This window comes from Silurus aristotelis (assembly GCF_946808225.1).
Source record: "Silurus aristotelis genome assembly, chromosome: 22".
NCBI lineage: Eukaryota > Metazoa > Chordata > Actinopteri > Siluriformes > Siluridae > Silurus > Silurus aristotelis.
In genome coordinates, this window is record NC_139595.1 from 2,126,307 (window position 1) to 2,145,842 (window position 19,536).

General features: G+C 37.9%; 1 protein-coding gene across 2 annotated transcripts in view; it reads right to left on the reverse strand.

Annotated features, from left to right (window-relative positions):
• The window catches only part of pex5lb (peroxisomal biogenesis factor 5-like b), a 41,468-nt gene that overhangs the window by 14,464 nt on the left and 7,468 nt on the right, over positions 1-19,536 (reverse strand). Inside the window, exons 2-7 of one of the 2 annotated variants that reach the window (XM_083525119.1) lie at positions 10,328-10,420; positions 7,518-7,629; positions 5,836-6,033; positions 1,955-2,075; positions 820-907; positions 70-156 (exon numbers count right to left, since the gene is read on the reverse strand). In XM_083525119.1, the coding sequence (XP_083381245.1) occupies positions 70-156; positions 820-907; positions 1,955-2,075; positions 5,836-6,033; positions 7,518-7,629; positions 10,328-10,420 (699 nt within the window). The remainder of the gene's footprint in view (positions 1-69; positions 157-819; positions 908-1,954; positions 2,076-5,835; positions 6,034-7,517; positions 7,630-10,327; positions 10,421-19,536) is intronic. The other variant, XM_083525120.1, reaches the window with a different exon arrangement.

A 19,536-nucleotide genomic window follows, 5' to 3' on the forward strand; every position in this document is an offset into this window, starting at 1 on the left:
ACTTTGTGTGTTTGTGTGAGTGTGTGTGTGTGTGTAAATGTGTGTGTCTGTATACACACTGCCTCTCACCTCCACAGCAGCTTTGGCTCGTACAAATTCCTCCTCCAGAGAGTGCTGCCTGCCGAACAGAGAGCTTCCCAGTCTGAGCTTGGGCCGCTGTGCACACAGATGGTCCCACACACACACACACACACACACACACACACACACACACACACACACACACACACAAATGCGCAAGGTCAGTCAGCAGTCTCGACCTGTAACAGTGGCCTGAGGTACTTTTTGATTTAAAAAAGATTAAGGGAAAATGTAGTTATTTAACTGAACATACTTTTCTGACACTGAGAACTTTTGGTTCTTTCGGACATATTTCTATTTCTATACCACAGCCAAACGTTTTTAACAGACAGAGACAGACAGAGAGAGAACTACAACCTCAACATGCTTTTAATATTTAAATCCATTATTATAAACTTTCTGACCGCCTGACTGCTCCGTCCGAAAACGCTTGTCTAATCAAAAATCCATTCGGGGTCACTCGAGTGTGTCAGTGTGAGACTTTTTCAAATGGCCATCACAAAGTGCACTACACTGAAGACTATTCAGAAGTGTACATTTATAAGTAAATGGGGATCAAATCTTGTCTGAGGTTATAATGTATGAGAACAAGTTCATAATATAGACCTGTCATTAACAATTCAGCTGGAAAATTATCAACACTTTCTGATTTAGAGAACTTTACAGTGCAGTAGTATAAGTGACAGAGTCAGTGGTGAAAAGTGTTTTGAAAGCTTTGGTATGCAGAGGAGTCCATACATGTGATGTAGGCCCAGGATCAGACTCCATGCTCATGCTCAGCTCAAGGGTGTGTTTGTTGGAGAGGTTGCTTTTGAAGTCAGCAGACCTGCAAAGAAAATGAAAAAAAAAAATGTTCGGCATCAAATAGTGTGATGAAATACACTGTATGGACAACTGATTTTTCCAGCTACATGTCTTTTCATAATATTGCTAGCATTACATTTTCTTTTCACTTGAACTAGAAGACTTTAACCTGTTCCAGCATGACAATTACCCTGTGCACAAAGCTAGCTCTATATGTATGCTTTATATTCATAGGCTGGAATGGAAGATCTTGAGTGACCTGCTATTGAGCTCCGAACTTAACCCTACTGAAGCTCTTTGGATTAATTCGGAACGCTGACTGCACTCCAGGCCTCCTCACCTCACCTACATCATTACCTGACTTTACTAACACCTTTGTGACTGAATGAAAACAAATCTCCACAAGCACACTCCAAAATCTAGTGGAACACCTTCCGAGAAGAGTGGAAGTTATTATAACAGCAAATGTTAACTAAATGTGGAATAGGATGTTCAAAAAGCACATCTTATGCTCAGATGTCCACAAACGTTATAGTGTAAATGAATTTACTCATCAGGGGTGAAAATTTAATGACATTTTGCTCATTTAGCCTCCCCAACTTAAATAAATAAAATTAACTGGAAGCCATGAAATGAGAAAGGATATTAACCTAATATTAACAATATTAACATATGTAAATAAAAAAAGCAGACTTACAGTGGTGTGCAAAATTATTCGCACCCTTATACCCTATATATATATATATATATTTTTTTTTTTTTAATTTTTTTTTTTCCAAATTTGAATTTCCCAAACCCGATATCCAAAATCTTTAATACTAACAGGAAAAAAATACAAGTGAAGTTGTCATTTCCGATGGAATGAACCACCTCTTGGCAAATATTCGAATCATAAAATGTTTTAAACGTATTATTATTAAAGGTGTAGAGATATTTAACATTTAATGGCGGCGTATGTTATTATTTACATCAGGAGTTCTCAAACATAAAAAAAAATTGCTTTAGTTGTCTGTAATCTATACTGAAATTATCCAAATCAGTCTAACAGAATGAGGTGAAGTTAGATTACCAGAGCAGCTCACTGGAAGAGTGATGTGAGGTGCACCTCTTCCTACACTTCCTCCCTCCTTCCCAGGCACTGTCTGGATGGAGGCTTACTTCGTCCCATCTGTCCCGAGGTGAGCTGCTCACTACACAGTGGGGATACAGAGAGAAGAAGCAGAGTTTTTTTTAAGCTAGAGGTTTGCCATAGTGTATGCATATTTAAGTATTATACAAGAGTTGAATAAAGTTTACCTTTTGGTGTTTATTAATTAATAGCAACAAATTACGCAGAAACGTGTTTGACAGACGGATTTGAATTTGTTGCTATAGTGAAGAGACATTTATGTAACATTTGTGGAAGGAGTCTCCAGTTCGAGCACTTTGTAGCAAGTAAAGTAAAAACTAAAGCTGTGTATAAATTTCTACTGGCACATAACAAATCTTTATATAAAAATGAATGAAAGCCTAGGAGAGCTGAAATTGATAATAAAAAGTGTTGTGTCAGTCTTAATTAATGGTATACAAGCAATAAAACGCTGGGATAAACTCTGGGGGTGAGTTTAGGGCTGAACAGAACAGAAGCACACACCAGCGTGTGGTTCATTATTTTCCTGTAAGCACACACCCTCAAGTGTTATATTCCATTTGAAATCAAGAATCAATTCCCCCTGCAATTAAACTTCCTGTCAGATGGTGTGCCAGATGATTTATGTGTTTGACATATGGAATGCAGAGATATTAATGAAGAAAAAATGCACAGCAGCAGCACATCAGTTCTGTGTTTTATCCTTGTCGCCTCCAGGAGTTAAAATTCAAGCTACTTAAAAAGAGGAACTGCTACTGGATAAAAGATGGTGTATGAAGACAAGCTGTTTGCAATGGTGTAAAATGAAAATAACTTGAGCTGTGCTGGATGTTATTGGGAAAGTATTATCACTGTTGTGTCCCACAAACCTCATATCCAGACGCCCTGCATGAAATTAAAAACTCTCCACCTCACCCGAGACATGTTTTTAGTCCTGAGGCATCACAATATTGCCAGATGAGTCTTTTCTTTTCTATGTCTCCTCGGATCCTGCAATTGTGCTCATCAACGATAGAAGCACAATGCTTTTAGCTGTCTACTTGATAAGAGAATGAAAAGAGAACTTAAGGCTTGTCTCTGCATAAAAAATGGCTTAGTAACACAGTTTTTCAGTTTGGGTAGGAGGTGGTTTCTGAGTGTATTGAGTTTACTGTAACACAATTACATTTACGGCAGTTGGCATATGCCTTTATTTAGGGTGACTCACAATAATTTTATTTATAAAACTGAGATAGCGGTTAAGAGCCTAGCTCAGAACTATCTAAATCTCAGTCAATCAATCACGGACCCAACAGAGGCAGATTTAGCATTCTGGGATTTGAACTTTTGGCCTACTGATTAAAAGACCTTCAATTTGGGGTCACCAATGTGAACATTTTAAATAAATAATTTTAAAGTAGAATAAACACATTCACAAGCTGATATGATCTAAGAAAAGTGAATCCCCATTAAACCCCATATTATAATTTTTAATATAATATAACATATTACTTACAGTGAGGAAAATAAGTATTTGAACACCCTGCTATTTTGCAAGTTCTCCCACTTAGAAATCATGGAGGGGTCTGAAATTGTCATCGTAGGTGCATGTCCACTGTGAGAGACATAATCTAAAAAGAAAAAATCCAGAAATCACAATATATGATTTTTAAACTATTTATTTGTATGATACAGCTGCAAATAAGTATTTGAACACCTGTCTATCAGCTAGAATTTTGACCCTTAAAGACCTGTTAGTCTGCCTTTAAAATGTCCACCTCCACTACATTTATTATCCTAAATTAGATGCACCTGTTTGAGGTGGTTAGCTGCATAAAGACACCTGTCCACCCCATACAATCAGTAAGAATCCAACTACTAACATGGCCAAGACCAAAGAGCTGTCCAAAGACACTAGAGACAAAATTGTACACCTCCACAAGGCTGGAAAGGGCTACGGGAAAACTGCCAAGCAGCTTGGTGAAAAAAGGTCCACTGTTGGAGCAATCATTAGAAAATGGAAGAAGCTAAACATGACTGTCAATCTCCCTCGGACTGGGGCTCCATGCAAGATCTCACCTCGTGGGGTCTCAATGATCTCAATAAGGAGGCCCAGAACTACACGGGAGGAGCTGGTCAATGACCTGAAAAGAGCTGGGACCGCCGTTTTCAAGGTTACTGTTGGTAATACACTAAGACGTCATGGTTTGAAATCATGCATAGCACGTAAGGTTCCCCTGCTTAAACCAGCTCATGTCCAGGCACGTCTTAAGTTTGCCAATGACCATTTGGATGATCCAGAGGAGTCATGGGAGAAAGTCATGTGGTCAGATGAGACCAAAATAGAACTTTTGGGTCATAATTCCACTGAACGTGTTTGGAGGAAGAAGAATGATGAGTACCATCCCAAGAACACCATCCCTACTGTGAAGCATGGGGGTGGTAGCATCATGCTTTGGGGGTGTTTTTCTGCACATGGGACAGGGCGACTGCACTGTATTAAGGAGAGGATGACCGGGGCCACGTATTGCGAGATTTTGGGGAAAAACCTCCTTCCCTCAGTTAGAGCATTGAAGATGGGTCGAGGCTGGGTCTTCCAACATGACAATGACCCGAAGCACACAGCCAGGATAACCAAGTAGTGGCTCTGTAAGAAGCATATCAAGGTTCTGGCATGGCCTAGCCAGTCTCCAGACCTAAACCCAATAGAGAATCTTTGGAGGGAGCTCAAACTCCGTGTTTCTCAGCGACAGGCCAGAAAGCTGACTGATCTGGAGAAGATCTGTGTGGAGGAGTGGGCCAAAATCCCTCCTGCAGTGGGTGCAAACCTGGTGAAAAACTACAGGAAACGTTTGACTTCTGTAATTGCAAACAAAGGCTACTGTACCAAATATTAACATTGACTTTCTCAGGTGTTCAAATACTTATTTGCAGCTGTATCATACAAATAAATAGTTAAAAATCATACATTGTGATTTCTGGATTTTTTATTTTTTAGATTATGTCTCTCACAGTGGACATGCACCTACGATGACAATTTCAGACCCCTCCATGATTTCTAAGTGGGAGAACTTGCAAAATAGCAGGGTGTTCAAATACTTATTTTCCTCACTGTATATACATATACCCGGATTTCATTTGGCACGTAACCACTAAAGGTAAAATATATTATCTCCAAAAGGCAGTCAGTTATATGATAAATCCCAGTAAAATTATTTACAGGAAAAGCACAGATTAAAAATAAGCCCCAGAGGGACCTCTTTAATCTAATCAAAGAAGCGTAAAAAATACCCAGCAATAATATTCAATTCAGCAAATGTGGCACTTTACACAGATTAGAGGAAACACCTTGAATAATGAACACGAGGTCATTTAATAAATATAACTTTTTAAACTGGGCCGATGAAATGAACCCCGAGAAATTTAACACCAATATATTGTGAAATATAAAAAATATCTGAAGGTTTTATTTAACAGCCAGAAAAGGTTTGATCCAAACAAAACCCAAGACAATAGTGTGATCAAATACCTGATTGTTGTCAGATTGATTTAATTCCTAATACTAACCACTAATACTAAGCACTAATACTCTCAGCTCTCTCTGTAGGAGGCAGTACAACTTTATGCAAATGTAGCCCCGCCTGCCTTGCATAAAAAATCAGCTTAATGAGAAAGGAAATTAACCTTAAACCTGCTAAACTTTAAAAAAAAATTTTGTTCACTTCACAAGCAGCAGGTGAAGCAAAAAGATACAAACTGCCCATTTTTAAAAATCTGAAAAGTTAAACAATTCGATTTAAAGTACAACTTCAATAAAATACTCTGAATTTACTAGAACAAACCTGAGTCTAATGAGGCTCTCTCTGGGTTCAGGTGTCCGGGCGAGAGCTGCTCGGCTTCAACCTGGATGAGCTCTGTCTCTTCTGTCTTGTTCCTGCCAAGGCTGTTCCTGAAAGCGGCGCGAGGGCTACGGCGCTCCCAACTCCACCTCCTCTCACACGGCTCGCTCAGGTCCACTAGATCCAGCGCTGTTGAGATAACTGTGAGAATAACCCCAAAGAAATCAGTCAGCTAACTGGTAATGGAAGCTTTCAGACTCCAGTTTGATCTAAATCTGTACACATTCCTGTCACCTAAAACAGATTTTCTGGAGTTGTTCAATATTCTCCAGCAGAGTTGCTGATGTGGTTTCTGACACTGTCTGATACTATAAAAATAGACCAAAGGACGTCACAGAGCTAAAAACAGTTCCAGCTCTGTTATGAAGCTGAAACACTTTATTTCACAGCACAGTTTGGTGTCACTCCATTCCAGCATCACACTCAGGTAGAAGGTGTGGCCCAGGCTGAAGTCTAATGGTGAAGCTGTACATTTGCATGACAACATTTAACACTTTTACCAATCAGACTGCAATTTGTTCAATCTGAGGCCCAAACACGTAGTAGTAGTAGGAGTCCAAACACGATTTTTAAGTCCTTTGACTGGATGGTCAGAAAGCACACTAGACACCGTACAAGCTCAAATATATTTGTGTGGATTCAATAGCTGCGTTTTTATCCCACAATGGCTGACAGAGGAGAAGAAATGTATTTGGTCACAGTATACACATTTACAAGATGGACCTTTCAAGAAAAGCGGGACATTGTGAGCAAAGGTTTGCCAAAACAGTTGTTATGCTTTTTTATGGACGATTATACTTTTGTGCTTTCTTTCCTGTAAAATTTGCACAACGCCACACAATTTGCCTTTATTTCAAATTCCCAGGAAAACCAAAATGCATGGGAAAAATGCACAGAAATTGTTTGGAGTTTGGCGGTTCCAGCTGTTTCCGTTTCACTTAATAACTGTGTTTCAATCTACATATGAAATTAATGATCATTAGCACCTGCTTGGATAAGTGGGTAATCATACACCTGACAAATGATTTCATTTAGATTTCTTTTCAAGTTCATTAACTTTCACTTTTTTAATTAATAAAAATAAATTGAAAATAAAATTGAAAAAGAATAAATAAATAAATAAATAATTTCTTAATTTACAGCATTTTTTTCTTCTTCCAAAACTGCCTAAAACTTTTTACAAATTATATGTATTTAGATTAAAATTAACATTTAAAAGAAATTAAATGATTGTAATTATTATTCATTATTATTCATTGAAATTATTTTTATTTTGAATAAAAAAAAAAACTTTTAAGTGCCTTTAAAATGTCACTGTATGAGACAACAGAAAAGCAAGAGAAAGGACCATTTTTGTTACATGGCCAGCCTTCAAATGCAAAAACAAACCTCTTGCTGTGAGAACTGTGTAATCTGACACATCAATTATTTCGGATTTCGAAAAAAAAATCTGGTAAAGGCAGAGTGTCTTAGAGAATAGGATGAGTTGACAAAAACGAAAAGGCGATACAGATGATGGGGAGAGAGAGAGAGAGAGAGAGAGAGAGAGAGAGAGAGAGAGAGAGAGAGAGAGAGAGAGAGAGAGAGAGAGAGAGAGTTGGAGAAACAGATGAGCAAGGAGGAACCTGCTGTGTTAGAGGTGACCGGTTGTGTGGCTCCATCACTTTTGCTCTCGCTCTGGAAGTCGTCGATAGATGGGCTCAGCAACGGTCGGCTCTCTTGGTGCTCGCTACCCAGCTGTAACACACACACAAACAAAATGAGCTTATCTTGTCATATTACGGTTATAAATCATATCCTGCCTTACAGTCATTAATATCCTTGCCATTAAAAGTTTTTTTTGGCAAGCAAATGGAGAACTCTCGCCAATTTCAAATGTGGATTTTTCCATGGAGTTTCCTTTGGCTGTCTGACAATCAATAATGTTAATAATACTTGGCGGATTTGAAAATGGTTTGAAACAGCTGTGAAATCCAGATACACAAGCTATTATTTATACATTGTGACCCCCAATATTAGCTGTGGCACATGTTTCTGTCAACACCATCGATCCTTCACAACACTTCTGTGCTCATAATGAGGATTACAATAACACAAAACATTATATAATTTTTTCTGAATTATTGTAACATTTTACAGTGTTCTCTGGGTTAAAGACATTAAATTCTACACTTATATGAACAAACGTTGTGGACACCTGATCATAAGATTAGTATGTGCTTTATGAAAATCCAATTTTACATTTAGTCCCTATTTGCTGTTAATATAACCTCCACTCTTCTGGAAAGATTATACAGATTTTAGAGTGTGGCGGTTTGTTTTCATTCAGCCAGAAGATGGTTATTAAAGTCAGGTACTGATGTAGGTGAAGTGAGGCACATTCCAATTCATCCCAAAGCTCTATTTCAGGCACCTCAAGATCTTTAACTTCAACTCATGTAAACCATATCTTTCTCACTGAACAGGGACATTGTCATGCTGGAATATGATGGAGTGTTCTAATTCAAGTGAAAGGAAAATTTAATTCTCCTGCATCCAAGTACATCTTATACAATTGTATGCCTTCAAATTTGAGAAAACAGTTTGGGGAAGAACCACGTATGGCTGGAAAAGTCAGGTGTCCCAATACTTTTGTCCTAATTCTGTATTTGTCATGTTATGTAGTACGTCATAAAACCAAATTTCATCTCTCAGCATTATGAAAATATCAAAAATATATGTTCTTGTTATAAAGCACTGATCCTGGAGACTCCTTATAAACATTTTAAGTAAACATATGACAGACGGACGGACGGACGGACGGACGGACGGACGGACGGACGGACGGACGGACGGACGGACGGACGGACAGACAGACAGACAGACAGACAGACAGACAGACAGACAGATAGATAGATAGATAGATAGATAGATAGATAGATAGATATTTAGCTCTCTGTAAGCTGCATCGATCCTTTCCATCCCTCATCCTCATCCTTTGGATATCTGCCAGAAAAATTTATGTGCACGTACCAGAGCAATAAAATTTTCAGGATAAAGACGGCCTTCACACAGGCTGACACTGACACCACACTCTATACCTCACATAAATAGATCAACAGAACACTATTTCCTGTCAGGTCTGGAGTGATTGTTTAACTCTTGCATTAAAATCTGCTACAAGACATGGACTAAAGTCTGAAACTGGAAGTGAAAATTAGAATTAAGTTGTATGACTGCATAAATACAACTGTAGATGTTCAAACTGTGTTAATGTGCAATCTTCAGAATGGTAAACTGGCAGCCCCCCATGTGTCCATTAGCCTTGAATAGAGCTGCAACTCATAACCTGTAACTATTATTACTGGCGTAAACCATTGATTTTTTCTTCTTTCTTTTTTTAATATTTGTTTGTTTGCCTATACTTTCTAACAAATTGAATTGCCTCATTTTATTCGGACTACAGGGTGGGTAAAAAGTCAATATTTCTAATACAAATTTATTTAAACAAATAGTACATGTACTTTATTACAGAGAAAAATAAACGCAAATCTTTAAATTACACCAGTGGCATCAACCTCAAACAGCCATTAATGGAATACATTCTTCTGAAGGACGTCGTTTGGGATATTGCTGATAACCTGAAACTGTTCTGTGCCTCTAAGTCCTCCATTGTGTGAGGCTTTGTTCTGTTCACCTTCTCCTTAGTAATAAATTAAAATTATAATCTTTTACACTTAAACTTACATAACCAGATAATCAAATTAAACATACAGGCAAAACTTTCCAAATATCCACCCATAAATTATCGTTTCCATTAGTCACATTACCAAGTTATTACGAGTTTGCACCTCTCACAGACACACAAGTAGTCAAGCTCATAATTCATGTCTTTTAAAAACTGACCCTTTGACACAACCAGATGGGACAAAAAAAACATATCATCCATACAGACTCGGCTGACACTTGTACTTTTACAAAGTCACTTAGGTTGAAGGTTGAGGAGTCTACAGAGCTGCTATTAAAGGGTGAACTACAACAAAATATCTCCATATATGCTAAGTCACTGTGTTAGAGTACATAGAGTCTTCTATGTGTGTTATTTTCCTAATCCTCACTTCCACAGTCCATAGAAATGCATAAAACATGGATGAACTCCTGGGTTACATGGATTCTTGGAGGCAGGGCTTCAGGAATGTAAAATACAAGAACATAAACAAGCCTTGAAACAGCTGCTAATGGCAGACACTTGTATCCAGTTCACTGCTGAGCTACAGCTGCTTATATTTTAGATATCTCCCTAACAAAATAAAGATTCTCCATCAATTATTCCTGAACTTTTTGAGATCTGTTAAAGAAAGCTACAGTGCTAATCTAGTCAAGTGAGCTAGTAAAGGCTTTGGAGCGATTTGTGCAATCTAATGTATTATCTAATGGGTGTGTGTTTTCAGCCAACCTTGGTTGTGATGGTGAGGAGGGGGTTTCCATCTGAGGAGGCCTTACGTGGGAACTCCTTCAGCATCATGGCAACCACCCTCGGGTCTTTCCCCTACAACAGTGAGATCAACAGTGAACCGGGTCAGTGTGCTGCCATATAGGGCTCAAATAGGCACGTGTCGATCATCAGTTATAAGATATATAACAATATTCACATGCAGGATATTGTTATCGTCAAAATCTTTGCAGTGTTGCAAACTCTTTGTGCTTGTAGGGACTGTATTTCTCATCCTGAAAATTTCAGAAGTAGCAGTAGGACAGCTAAGTAGGAAACGATTGCTAAAGAAAGAGATCGGCTTGCTTTTTTTGGCAAAAAATATAAATATAAATAAAACTAGGAAATGCAACAGACATATAGTGTATATGACCTGGTAGCTAAAATTAGCTAGCTAGACAGGTTGATTTATACGTACTTCAATACAATTGCAAATCACAGTGAAATAGATCATTTTTAAATGAAAAGATAAATAAATAAAATCTTTTCTCAGCTACATCAGCATGCCAAGGTAGACACAGTTCCAATGTAACGATTGGCCACGATTCTCACGTGAGCTCTAGAGACCCCTAGTGTTTAAAGTGTGTATATCGATCTATGTCTTTTTTGGTTATTAATTTAATTACTCTAGATGTAAAACTTTAATGGCCGTGTACTGAAATATGAAGAGTTAATCTAAAAGTCAAATATAATTAGTATTTTTGGTATTTTATGTATAAAATAATTTTAACTTAAATCCAAAGCTGATGTTAATATAAAAGAGTTTCACATTCTGAATTAGTGTAAAATTCAGGCTTTATATTATATTATTATTATATAATATCAAAATATGCCTATCTACAAACAACAAAAAAAGAACATAAAATAAGCAAGTGTGTGCTCTCACATTTTAATGCGTGTCCATCAAAAAGCACACAAAAAAAAAACAGTAATTATGGCAATAAATGAGGTCAGCGTGGCTTTATTACATTCAGAGTCACGTCAAATGAACACCTTCCATCACCATAGAGCCTTTAACGGGGCTTTTATCAGTCCCTGATCCCCTCAGACACAGCTAAGCACTTTAGCAGGGGCAAGCGGAACGTCAGAGTGACGAACCAGAAGCAATTTGGCGGCCTTGTTTAATATGTTTGTGCCTCACGGACTTCAGTCCCATGTAACATTCCAGTTTAATCCGCTTTTGGGTTTGAGGAAATTGTTTGTTTTTTATTTTATGAGATCCAGCAACAAACTTAAAAGAAAACAAGTAGGAAGAGTAGCATCCATGTCTTTAAAAAAAAAGCAAATAAATTAAAAATATTTTCCATAATTTCCAATACATTGCATTACATACAATATAAAATAACTCATGAATCTTCTATCAGAGTACCCACTAGTCAAATAGCAGGATCCCACCAAAATACAGTACACACCAAAAGTTTGGACACACCTTCTCATTCAAAGAGTTTTCTTTATTTTCATGACTATGAAAATTGTAGATTCACACTGAAGGCATCAAAACTATGAATTAACACATGTGAAATTATATATGGAATTATATACATAACAAAAAAGTGTGAAACAACTGAAAAAATGTCATATTCTAGGTTCTTCAAAGTAGCCACCTTTTGCTTTGATTACTGCTTTGCACACTCTTGGCATTTTCTTGATGAGCTTCAAGAGGTAGTCACCTAAAATGGTCTTCCAACAGTCTTGAAGGAGTTCCCCGAGAGATGCTTGGCACTTGTTGGCTCTTTTGCCTTCACTCTGCGGTCCAGCTCACCCCTAAACCATCTCGATTGGGTTCAGGTCTGGTGACTGTGGAGGCCAGGTCATCTGGCGCAGCACCCCATCACTCTCCTTCTTGGTCAAATAGCCCTTGATGCCTTCAGTGTGACTCTACAATTTTCATAGTCATGAAAATAAAGAAAACTCTTTGAATGAGAAGGTGTGTCCAAACATTTGGTCTGTACTGTAACTCAAACAATCAAACCCACCTTCTTAACCTTTAGAGAACTAGAGTTTAAAAAAGGACAAATCTTACCTAATGCACTTTTAAATGCCATTATTATTTAGTGGCTTTTCTTGTCACCTTCTATTACTATTTCTTTCTGTTTGCTTCATTTATTTTGACATTTGACCCTGTCTGTTTTTGAACAAGAGTTTTTCTGCTCTCACATCCATCACCCTCTGCCTCATGACAAACAGACTCCACTGACTTTCTTTTGCCCTGTGGTCCCATTTATATCGCAGACACATCCATATTTAACAAAGTCTCTTGGCAGCAGCACATTGTACCATGTGATCTTTGTATTCCCACCCTTGCTGCAGTGTATAACCTCACCTGGATACCTGAACACCTGGATATTGGATACCAGGATACAAGCTGCTGCTTCAATAATAAAGGCTCATTGTTTATTTTTCAGCACTGTAATTACTCACAGTATGTCATGTCATCTTAGGTAGTTTCTCCCTGATGCTTTTCAACTTCTATTCATTTCCAGTGAAGCTGACACCATCTCAGAGTTCAGAGTGTCTTTAAACGTGAATCCGACATCACAGCTGAAGCAGCAAGAACACATGTAAATGTCTCAAACTTCAAATGAAACAAAAGTTATTCATCCTCCGTGCCCTGTGTTCCTGTCCTACTCAGGGATTTGATGATTCATCCGCTTTAACTGCGTGCACGGCAAACAAACACGGCCATTACGAATCCTCCAGATCCCTGCAAGGAGCAGCGTTCATGTCTGACCTTTTCTTCACACCCAGAAGAAGTTTCAGCATCTTTGCGGCCTCACTAGGACTAAAAATAAAGCTGGCGGGTGCAGTGAAGACAGCCAGGACTCGACTGAGAAATGTAACAAGGTTCTGGCCACATCGACGGAAAACAAACAAGAAATCTAAAGTAATGGGAATTTATAAAACCTTAGGTTAAACCATGTAGGATATGGATTAACATTGTCCTACATAAGATCATATGGGATTACTGACAGATCGAGATATTTTAAGGTCTATTATTTACATGCAAGTTGTGAAATAATAACTGGGTCACTTTCCAACAATCTTTAGTTTGTCTGCATGAGGATGGTTCATCCAGTTGAAAAATTCCATACAACAATTCATCTGAACAGTAATCAAACTTTCTGAATAAATAAATCATATCACATATTTAAAGCCAACAAATTACAGTAACGATATGAGAATTTACTTTTACCAAAAAAGTAAACAAATGTCCAGATGCTCCACTTTATTTTAATTGAATAATCCTTCCTTAGCATGAATAACAGCTTTACACACATAGCATTCAGTTTGTTTCTCCAAATATTCAGTTGAAATACTTAAAAAAAAAATGTTCAAGTTGGATATTTTTTTATTATCTCTGAGATCCAGTTCATCCCAAAGCAGTTAAATAGGATTTAGGTGCGGTGACTGGACAGGCCATTCTATAATAGATATCACTCCAGTTTCCTCTCTAAATACAGCTTACAGGGCTTGGATGTACGCTTCAGCTGATTGTCTTGTTGTATGGTGAAGTCGATTCAAATTAGCCACAGTCTAGATAGAATTGCGTGGTGTTGAAGTATGGAATAGCAGCCATGTTGGTTCCTTTTAACTAGAATAAGTCTCCAACCTTCCCTGCTCCAAAACAACCTTTAAGCTTTCACCTCTATATTTGACTGTGTTGGTGAGGCAGTCCGATCACATCTTCTCTCCTGTTCTGCCTTAAAAAACTTCTTCTGTTAGAGACAGAAATGTCACATTTGGACTCCTATGTCCACAGAACAGTCGTTCACTGTCCAATTATTGTGTTTTAGATTTTTACTGGATTATTGATTAATTATTATTGCTTAGAAACAATAGAAACATGCATCTGTCTGTCAAGCTCAATAAAAGGCTAGGTGTTTCCAAACCTTTGACAGCCAATGTACATTCTTCTTGTTTAATACACGACATGACAAGTCTTGGTCAAACACTGATGAAAATTTTAATTAAGCAGCAGAGGTGGCAAAAGTACACACATCTTTCACTCAAATAGAAGTACAGATACTCGTGTTTTAAAGGACTCTGGTAAAAAGTTCTGACTACACTTTTTTAGTCAAGTTAAAGTAAAGAAGTTTGGGCTCTGACATGTACTTAAGTAAAGCGTAGCCATTACTTCTACCTGTTTTAGTGTCACGCTCGTAACTGATCATATCATATATTAATATATTAATACAAAACAAATCTTAAATTTTGTTACCTGGTGAATGCAGGCTGAACATCCACCATATAGAACACAAGCAGAAAAAAGATTATGAAGATCAGGTGATTAGGAATGTCTCTGTTCTCAGTTTACATCACTGACTCATCCCACACCTCTGTCTCATTCACGTTAAGCCCATACTCCTTGTTGCCTTCTGCCGCACTCGTTGTTAGCGTTGTAAACCAGCCTACGTCTGTGGTGCGTGAGAGCCAGGAAATGATACACCAGTGGTAGATTGAAAAAGATGTGCAATGACAGGAAATAGGTTGATGGGCTGAAAATGGTGTGCAATGAGAAGAAAGAAATATTGACATGTCACCAAACAGATTAAAACAAAAGTTACGAGTCTGGTTTAAAAATGTAAGAAGTAGAAAGTACAGATATTTGTGTAAAAAATTTAATGAATGAAAGTAAAAAATTGTCCGAAAAATAAATAGCGGAGTACAGATACCAGAAAAATGTACTTAAGTACAGTAAAGAAGTATTTGTACTTCGTTACTTCCCTCCTCTGTCAAGCAGCACTAGCGCCCGTTAGCATGTTCCCACACAACACCCTGTAATGTGCATTCCGAAGACAAATACAGCCCCTACTATTTATTACAGAGTGTGAAACCCGCTGGTCCCTTGTGTGGCTGAACACCGGCATCGTGTTTATTTGTGTGAAAATAGGCCCTCGCTACCACTGTGTGGAAGTGCTAGCGCAAGCAGCGTGTGGATTGCTAGCATCAGCAAATGAATCCTCATCACCTGAAGCCCTACACCTGCACTTACTCAGCTCTGAAGGGCCTGTGGACACAAAATCACTCGGTGGCTGGAGAATAATAAAAGTTAATTTTGGTCTTCACCAAGTGCTAAATTAAAAAAGCTGCTAATGTTCAATCCCCATGTCACTTTCTCTACACTTTATCTTTATGCTTAATTATATTAGTTTTTATTATAAAATTCTTTAAAAACAATTCTGCTAGCAGGAAGTATCTTCCCAACAAAGACTTATTCAACATGGTAAAGGCCACTGTTCCAGTTAAACAATTTTCCTGTACAGCACTTTCTATATTTGTCGTATTCCTCCTATATTTCCGAAGCATTACAATATTCCTGAGATGACTGAAAATTTTTGGAAATTTAGATTTCTTTTTTTTGTTTTGTACATATATTTTATTAGATTGAGCATTATTTAATGACGCTAAAAGTAGTATTTCAATAAGCCACAATCCTGGGGAAAAAATTTACAATTTAAAGGGATTTTTCTTGGAATGTTACCTGAATTTTACCTAAATATTGTATAATAGATAGAATAAAATATTTAGGGCATCTTTAATAGCATATTATATATTTGATTTCCATTATGCAAATTAGTCTAACATGTTGATAGAGGTGTAGATATGAGTAAAATGGTTTCTAATGAGCATAATTGATTCTATTTTCCTTCAAAAAGTAAACAAAAGTCATTTAAATCACAGTGAACCTGTTACTAAATCGTAAGCAGCATCTAATAAGTATTAAAGGTAAGCGTAAAGAGCATTCTTGCTTTCATATGCATCAACCCAACAAATGTAGCTTCTGTTCATGATGCTTTACAATTTATGATCCTTTTCTATCTACATGCTAGCAGTTTTCAAGCTAATCTCTTTTTTCCAGTACAAATAAGTCTTTCCAGACTGAAAAAATTGGTTCTATCCTAGCCCTAAAAACTTCCTTAACTGGAACCCTAGAACTGTCTACTTCATTACAAGAAAATGTTTAATAAACATCAACAGCTAATGTTGGTTGCTAGTCACAGCAAAGAAAAACCTAAAAGAACTTGTACAGATGGAGCAAACTGTAAAATATCTGACACAAATTACAAAAGAGTTTAAGGAACAGATAGAGGAGCTCAGCAAAAAGTAGAAATGAACTGATTAGGTATTAACGTGAACAACACGTAGTAAAGCCTATAACATTTTGGTGGGATAGCGTTATTAGAGGAAAGCGCTATCTGCCCTTTTCCACATAACATGCCATTTTTTTTTGTTTCCTGAGAAACATTATTATGAAGATAAGAAACAAAATGAACACTTTAATAATTTCCCGTACTCTATCCCCTTCAAACAAGATCAGCAGCAGTCACAAGAGACAAACTGGCCATGGCGTTGGAGATGTGGTGCTTGTTGGTATGAACACGAGCCCAGAAGCTGCATTAATCTTTTTACCCTTAAGGTCAACGTTGCCTCCTCAGAGTCACATTCATGGCTAATTAGCATGAATCGTGCGTTTTGGAATGGCAATTTATTCACAATGTATTCAAATACAGGCATCTGGGACGTTTTATCAGCAGAGGCGAATGTTTTAGAAATGATAGGCATTCATGGTATTAAAGCATGAGATAATGTTATGTAAAAGCCTGAAAGTAAAAAAACAAAAAAATGGTTTGATGAAAAGGCAATACAAACAAACTGGCATGATCTGAATCTGTGCTCTGGCCTCATTTGCTGATAATCCTCGCTGTTCTTTGCTCAGATCACAGGCCGTATATCCCAGCCAGGCATCTGTTCCGACTGTTAGAGCTACCTGATCTGGTTCAGCAGGAAATGTGACACAACATCTGCAACTGCATCTATAAATCTAGTGGATTTCACAGATTAGCTGTTAACCTGAAATACCTGGCCTGCCTTAGGGTTCAGTCAAGACATTCATTCAGGCATGTGTGCGTCCCTCATATACCGCATGACTGACATGGATAAAGACCCACCGTCCTTTCACAGATAAGAGCCGTCTTGTGATTCCTGTAAGGCTAACACAACCCAAATTCATTTTCAGGATCACAGTTTCTCTTCTGCTCCATGTCGTTCTTCTATTCTGAATTTGCAAGTCCAAGTACGGCTTATAAATGCTTTATTATTATAAGTGTATTTAATTCAATGTGAGCAGTGATATGTGTGTGTATGTGTGTAAAACAGCCAAGTGGAATCAGTATTGACTTTACATTATAATCTGCACGTACTCATGTGTGCTCTCAGTGCCTCAGGTTCTTCTGTCCTGCTAGGTAAGGGGAAGTGTTGCTCATTTCCTCATTCGTCTTCATATACCTTATTGATTTTGTGTTGGGTCTGATTTAGCAGATGGGCGTGTGTCAATATTACACCCTAATGTAAAAATAAAAATCTTAATCTTTTATCATGGTTTACAGTGCTGGCAATATATTGCATTAAAAAGTAATGATCATCTGTTTGCCTGATCTTCCCGGCACTGCAAATTTTCCATCCCCCGAAAATAGAACATATATAGAAGAGAGATAAAGGAAGGACGTTCTACATTATGCAAAAATTAAAACATTGTTAAGATTGGTGCAGCGATGTATCGTGATACACTGCGAAGAGATGTGACGATGTGTGTGTGTACGAACGAACAATTCACATTATGTAAGTACGCATAGTGTACATCAACACAAATATGTTATAAATGTTAAACGTATGCAGTTTTTAAATTTATTGTTATATAAATGCTTCCCGTGGGCTCACCACCTGCAGGAGGGACCGTAAGGGACGGTGCTGTGAGGATTGGGCAGCAGTCGAAGGCGGGGGCCTGCTTAGACTGCTGCCCCCACGACACGAATTGCGGATAAGCGGGAGAAAATGAATGAATGAATGAATGAATGAATGAATGTTATATAAATGTATTTATGGTATGGTATTTTAAGGCATAGTGACCCTACACATATTTTTTTACAATATTCACCCTTAATTTAATTCAATATACCCTTGCGTTGAGTGTTGCATTTTTTTATTTAGTTTTATACAGACCAAAGTACACATTTTGGCGCATTATTTATGACTCAAAAAGTATTTTTTTCAACAACAAAAAATCAGCAACTGCAAACTGAACTGTGGTGGCAATAGAAATGTGTATGTTTTGTTTGTTATGAAAATGAGAATAAAATTCGACAATTATAAAGTGTAGGCGAAAAGATCTGCAAAATCTCACTTCCACACATTCTTTCTACTTTATTAAATTTATTAAAACTCATTGTGTAATAGTGTGTAACTGTCAGTAAACATAATTTTTATTGTTATATATTGTACTGCAAATATAAACAATGGTGTAATGGTGTAATAATGGTTTAACTTGCCTCTATGCAAATTACTGTATAATTACTACCTGAACTCTGCATAGGGGGGAGTGGTGGCTCCAGCGGTTAAGGCGCTGGGTTGCCGATTGGAAGGTCTGGGGTTCAAGCCCCGGTATCGCCAAGCTGCCACTCTTGGGCCCTTGAGCAAGGCCCTTAACCCTCTATGCTCCGGGGGTCCCTTACGAGGGAAATATCAAGGTCCGTGACGTCGGAGTGACGTGGGGCCGCCTTCCCGTGGGCTCACCACCTGCAGGAGGGACCGTAAGGGACGGTGCTGTGAGGATTGGGCAGCAGTCGAAGGCGGGGGCCTGCTTAGACTGCTGCCCCCGCGACCCGAATTACGGATAAGCGGGAGAAAATGAATGATGAATGAATGAACTCTGCATAGTCAACTGATTGTCACTGGACATTTTTACCTCATTTATCTGCACACCTCTATATTTGACCACCGTTTCATTGCACTGAGCTGATATCTACTCATTAACACGTGCATACACTTTTTATTCTATGTATATCTGTAATATATTGTTATTGAACTTCTAGTTAGTTATAGCATTTCACTGGCTCTGTACTTCTACTCTGCACAATGACAGTAAAGTTGAATCTAATCTAATCTAACCCAAATTGCCAAACTGATCAGGACTGATCCCTGGTTAGAGACAGAACCAAAACCAAAGTCCATTGCAGTGTCAACAAAAAGCACATGGAGTAAACTGAAGGAAAACCATGAGATCAGCGCCTCTCACACCTGGGGCCGTGCTGTGCGTTCAGTCAGAGAATCAGAGCGTGTTGTTATTTGGAAATAAAAAACAAAAAACAGGACATGTTTCCTTCAAACTTATCCAG